The 6,576-nt window shown below is 38.1% G+C and overlaps 1 protein-coding gene across 1 annotated transcript in view; it reads left to right on the plus strand.

Annotated features, from left to right (window-relative positions):
- wnt6 (Wnt family member 6) overlaps positions 1-5,543 on the plus strand; it is a 31,454-nt gene extending 25,911 nt beyond the window's left edge. Inside the window, exons 3-4 of the mRNA XM_005801243.2 lie at positions 478-782; positions 1,886-5,543. Of these exons, the coding sequence (XP_005801300.1) occupies positions 478-782; positions 1,886-2,347 (767 nt within the window). The 3' untranslated portion in view covers positions 2,348-5,543. The remainder of the gene's footprint in view (positions 1-477; positions 783-1,885) is intronic.
- Positions 5,544-6,576: the final 1,033 nt, after the last annotated feature.

The raw sequence follows: 6,576 nt of genomic DNA on the forward strand, positions 1-6,576 counted from the left end.
TGGAAATACTGAAATAAAAAGAATATATAATTGCATTCTAAGTTATTAAGATCCATTTATCTAGAACACCATGGAGAGGTCACCAGTCCATCACAGGGCAACGCAGCGACACACAGGACAAACAACCATGCAGAGAAATTTGGAGAAACCAACAAACTTGCAGAAAAACCCCAGGTCAAGATTCGAACCCCGCAGCCTGAAAATGAAATAAAATTGATTTGTAAAAATGACTTTGAGTGTCTTGATGAATTTTTTAAGTACAAATGCAAGAAAAACTGAACTCTATTTCTGAGTTTTTTGAACATCCTTCCAAAACAATGGTTTTGTTTTATTTTATTCTCACCTACCGTTTAGTCAGACACCAATATCATTGCATATTCCACGTTTTCTTAATGTTGTGGAGCATTACCAGATAAGCTACCCTTTAGCACATAAACCAGAATCAGCTAACCTGCTCTCCCATGGTCTGTTCTGCAGATATCCGGGAGACAGCATTCGTCTATGCCATCACAGCAGCAGGGGTGACACACGCCGTGACCCAAGCCTGCAGCATGGGAGAACTCCTTCAATGTGGATGTGAAGCGACCAGAAACAAAGCTCCTCCAAGGCCGCCTTCATCTTCCGCATCTGGGGACGGGGTTAAATGGGAGTGGGGCGGTTGCGGCGATGATGTCGAGTTTGGTTATGAAATGTCCAAAAGGTTTATGGATGCCAAGAGGAGGAGAGGGAAAAGTGATATCAGGACACTCATTAACCTCCACAACAACGAGGCTGGGAGGCTGGTAAGAAACACGCTGATAAGTTTCTCTTTTTTTCGCTTAATTATTAGTGTGGCGTGCTTTGTAACTGCTACTGTGTTTAACGCTGATCACATGTTTCAAAGATGTTGCCTGTTCTTTGGAATTCATCCTTCATTCCTCAAAAGAGAAAGACAGCCTTTAGCTGTATTTGTGGAGTACCGTAAGCTGATATTTTTTACAAGAATTAGATTTCTGAAACAAAAAAAGAAGAGCGTGCCACATATTTTGCATTTAAGCCTTCGAGGCAAACAGCTTTTACCATTTTCACAGTCACTGAAGGAGATTTAACTTCATTTCACAAGTAATTAACTATCGCTATGGTAGTTTTTTCTTTAATGCAGTTCTGTCTTCTTGTGAAAAAATGTTGCACAAGAGCCACATTCAGTTATTAAGTTAATTTAAAAGGAAAGTACAGAGGAACGGAGGAGACAAAGATTTTTGGGATGTGGTCCAATTAAAGCATTAGTGACAAACCATTTTGAGCATTAAAAAACGGCACGCTAATTCCCAGAGGCTGAGAAACAAGCATGCTGCGATGCGTTCACATTTCTGTTTGTGTGCATGCAAGCATACACCTTTACCCCTTTAGTTAGTGTGTGAGTATATGCCTAAATGGACAGGTGTGTGTGTGTGTGTGTGCGTGTGTGTGCGTGCGTGTGTGTGTGTGTGTGTGTGTGTGTGTGTGTGTGTGTGTGATGGGTTAATTATGTGCAGTATAAGTGAATGATCTGTTGTCAAGGCTTGTTAGATGTAGGAAGGCCAGAGGCAACATGGATGGGAAAGGGGGTGGGGAAAAATTCCTTTGGAGTAGCGTCTGCTTTTATCTTACCTATCTATCAGTTAGTGTTTGCGTGTGCTTGCGTGTGTGTGTTTGTGTGATCTGGTGGCTTTGTGTGTGATAAATTATGTCAGCACAATAATAAATTTTAAATTCCTTAGTGGATTTGTCATTTGTCTGAAGCAAGAGTACCTCCATTTGAGGTGCAAGTTATTTATTTTTTATGAAGTTTTTCTCTCCTGAGGGTTTTTTTTTCTTTCACCTAGCTGCTGTCCCTCACTTCTCTTTTCACACCTTCTCCCACTAGGCTGTGAAACTCCACATGCGGACTGAATGCAAGTGCCATGGACTGTCAGGCTCATGCACCTTGCGCACGTGCTGGAAAAAGATGCCTCATTTCCGTGAAGTGGGCGACCGCCTGCTGGAGCGTTTCAACGGTGCTTCCAAGGTGATGGGCGGCAACGATGGGAAGACCCTGATACCTGTCGGCCAGAACATAAAGCCGCCGGACAAGCAGGATTTGATATACTCTGACGAGTCTCCAGACTTTTGCCTTGCGAATCGGAAAACGGGCTCGCTGGGAACAAGGGGGCGCATGTGCAACAGCACGGCCATGGACATCAGCGGCTGTGACTTGCTGTGCTGCGAGCGAGGCTACAGGGAGGAGACGGTGGTGTTTGAGGAGAACTGCCTGTGCCGCTTCCATTGGTGTTGCGTTGTCCAGTGTAAAAAGTGCATGGTGCGAAAAGAGCTTAGTCTGTGTCACTGATGAACTGAGGTAGAGTATTCATATACTTTAATTATAACCACTTCTGTTACTTTTTAGGTTCTTGCTTTTGTATTGTTGATGTGAAAGAAGGAAAGGATGTAGACTTCCATGGTTATCCATTTTATATATTTTTTTACAGCCAAATAACACATGTGACACCTTTGATTTGACATTTAAAACATGTTGTTGGAGTTCTATGAGTTCTGAAAAAATTTAAAACTTTCCAAACTACCTACTATCTGTTTTTTGGGGGGTTTCTTCAGTTATTTTTTTGTCCGCGGACCAAAGAATGTTCTCTTCCATCAAATAAAAGGCAGAATACATGGAGGGTCTATTATTGACTAGCTAGGCAAGTATAATGACTGGTTCACATGGTGAGATTTTCAAATCTCAGATACTCCTCTTAGGTAATAACAGGTTTGGACCTACATTGTGTGACATATTACAACATGGCAAACACACCACACAGACTTCACTCACAAACATTCAGATGCCAGATGGAAAATCCTGCAAAAGGTGAAACATGGCTGACTGGGAAGAACCAGTGGCAGTACTTTATGGATTACATTTAGCAGAGAGAAAAAAACAATAGAACAGGCCATCTCCAACTTCCACCTGTCTTTCTGGTGTACTGTGGCAGTTTTGTCTTCTGTGTTCTGACTTCTCCTCCATGTTTCTGTCACTTTGCATACTGATTGGCTACATGTCACATTCAACAGGCTGCTTATCCACGGGGAACATCCTACATCACAACATGTTGAATATCCCAGATTTGAGGTCATTGCAGTCCTGATGTCCTTCCAAGCAGTCTAGAGATCACTCTTAACACACCACACAATGCAGAAATATCTCATAATATTATCTTCAGAGCCACCACAATATCCAGAGTCTTTAAGATTGTCAAAAGGTGAAAGATCCAGGCAAAAATTTGCATTAATATCTTGCTGTGTGAACCAGGCTCAAGTCTCCTCCCTCCACAACATTTATAACAGAGCTCAGAGTAGCTGTTAAACCAAAGAGGTGTCCGGATCATTAAAATGATTTCTCTGATGTATTCAATACAAAATGGCAAAGAACCACACCAGTTATGATATAAACGTGCAAGGTTGTAGAGAGTCTGTTTTGTACTGTTTGTTATTTAAATTTCTTCATAGACGTTGTGGTCTGTTTTCAATATGCTGTAGGGTAATACAAACATAAAGCATTATGGATATTAATGTCGACATTCAATTACTTTGTTTCATTTTGATATACAGTATGTGTTAATGGAATTACTGGTATTTAGCATTGTAGTCATTTTTTGTCTTCTATAAATCACAAGTAACAAGAAAAACTCACATTTGACAGTTGAAAACTACATTTAGCAGATATTTTTAAATGTTTGGATTATGTTTTTATTTCTCTTTAAATATTTGCAATGCAAAACTTTTCACACCCCTTGAACTTTTACACTTTTGATCATTTTAAAAACTCTGACTTCATGTATTATGGCAGAGATTTTATGTGCTAGACCAACACATATCAGAGCATATTTGGAAAAAAGGTATGAAAATTATGCATTTTCAATTTTCTTTTACAAAAACAAGTGCTAGTTGTGTGATGTGCATTTCTGTTTACCCTCCTTTACTCTGATACCTCTAAATAAAGTTCAATTCCACCAATTGCCTTTAGAGGTCCTATAATTATTAAACAGTCTACTTGTATTTTATCTTAGTATAAATACAGCTTTTATGTGAAGACCTTTAAGGTTTGACAGAGAAAAGTCTGTTGGTTGTTCACTCCTCAAATCTGGCTTATTTGTGTGTTTGAATGGCCTAATCAAAGGCCACACCTAAATCTAATTCAGAATCTCTGGCAAAATTTTGCTGTTAACAGTTTCTAATCTGACTGAGATTGAGCTATTACAAAAAATAAGCAAAAATCTCAGATCCAGATGTGCACAGTTATTAGATATACCTTAAAACCATGATGATTTAAGCTGTAAATATAATGATAAATGGTTCTTAAATACATGACATTTTTTTTAGATTTCAATAAGTTTTGCTTTTTCAACTCTTCCACTTTAAGTGTCTTTGTGTTGGTCTGTTGCATAAAATCCCCCAAAACGCATTTTGGCTTCTGTGGCAATAACACAACAAAATGTGAAGAAATTCAAGAAACATAAGACAAGGACGATTTTACCTACAGCAAGAGTTTCTTCAAAAGACTGGAAAGACCAATCGATTCCCTTTTAAACATTCTTAAAAACATCTACAGATGTGTACATGTGGCAGGAAAGTGGTTGGGGTTAATCAAATGAGCTAACCAAGACTGACTTTCAACATCTTTTGTTTTTAAGGCTTTATGGACTAGAAAAGTAAAGTTTTTGACATATTTCTCCTGCAAGGATTGATCAACCTTAAGCAGACCAAACAAGTGTTAGGTGGTGTATGATTCAGGATCACAACAGAAATTTGTATAATTCTCCTGCACATTTTGGCCAGAAAGCAAGTGAAAAACTTCTCACCTACAACTCTCTCATTACATTTACAAAAACATGTAAAATTTGTGATTTCCTCAGAAGTAAAAGCGGAGCCCTTATTTTATTTACCTTGTGGCATCAAGAAATCATTTCTGTTGGTTATTTTTCATTAGATTTATATACAGAGCTATTAAAATAATGCACTTTTGGTTGTTAGCTGATTTTTGAGACTGTGCATAATGTATGTGTGTCTGTATGCTTGTGTGTGAGAATTTGTACTGAAAAACCTACCCACGACTATAAAAGTTGGCCAGTTATGAGCATAATCTTCTGTGTAGTAGATAAAGAATGTGCTACACCTCCCATACGGAACAGGACACTTTTAATCGCTGATTGTTTCATTAGAAGAGTGTTTCTCATAAACCTATTATGTGATGTTATTTAGACTTTCATGGCCTATTACATACACAATGTAATGTATAATGAACCCATTGTTTCAGCTTGTTTTATAAAGGGTTTTTAAAGTTGGTGTGAATGTTTCATATTATTTTGCCATGAACTAGTCAGTGACCTCTGTGTTTTCTTCTCATTGGTTGTGTATTATGACTCATATTTGAATGATGGTTTGAAGTTATATTGTTAGTATCACACAGAACCATTTTGGAGGGCCAAAAATGATCAGCTTTGTTACAAACGATTGATTATCCTGCTATTAAAGTTTATTTTGTCAATTAACTGTTAATGTCACTTTAATTCAAGATTACCAGTAATGTTTATTTACAAGACTAACCATTGACTATGATAATAGCTTTAAAATAAACCTTGTTACTTTCATATAATGTGTAAATTGGGTTGATGACACAAGGCACCAAGGATAAACATTTACATACAACGATAAACAACAGACAGTAAGGTTTCTGTATACATCCTGTATTAGTACACAATGTGATGGACAAATTGTGTGCATCATTGGGGTCAAGGGTGGCGCAACCAGTGGTTGCTAGTTAAGAGGCGGGGTACACCCTGAACTGGTTTCCAGTCCTTCACTGGGCAATTTATTCATGGTATACCAACACCCACACATCCTCACACACACAAGGACAATTTATAGAGATTAATTATTCCAACAATCATGTTTCTGGATTTTGGGAGGAAGCCAGACTACCTGCAAAAAGACGCAAGGCTGGGATTTGAACCCGTGACCTTCTCACTGCAAGACAAAATGTTACCAATTGCTCCATTGTGCAGTGGATCCCTTAATGATTTTTTGTCTAACATTTAATCAGCTTAAATTTTTCATTTTCTTTTAGATCAATTAGAATAATCCAAATAATACAAGAAAAAATTAGGAAACTAGCAAGCCTGAGAACACGATCCCATCAGTGAAGTTTGGAGATGGAAGCATCTCCAAACTTGTTGTGTAGAAGTTTTGCTGCAGGAGGGACTGGTGCATTCCACAAAATAGATGGAACTATGAGGAAAGAACATTATGATGAAACACTAAAGCAACACTTCAAGACATCAGTCAGACAGTTTAAAGGTTTTGTGTTTGGACAGTGACCCTAAGAGCACTATCAATATGGATACAAGGGTAAATAATACAAAAAAGTCTTAACTGCTTTCAATAACTTCTAAAAAAGTAAGGGACAAGAATTTCAACGTAAAACCTTGAGCCCTGCATCTCTAACAGTTGCTGAGTTTATAAACTTGGTCATAATCATAGCATTTTATGACCAATGTGCTATAACTAAGTGGGTTTTTTTCTCAA

The sequence above is a fragment of the Xiphophorus maculatus genome, chromosome 7 (genome assembly GCF_002775205.1).
Source record: "Xiphophorus maculatus strain JP 163 A chromosome 7, X_maculatus-5.0-male, whole genome shotgun sequence".
NCBI lineage: Eukaryota > Metazoa > Chordata > Actinopteri > Cyprinodontiformes > Poeciliidae > Xiphophorus > Xiphophorus maculatus.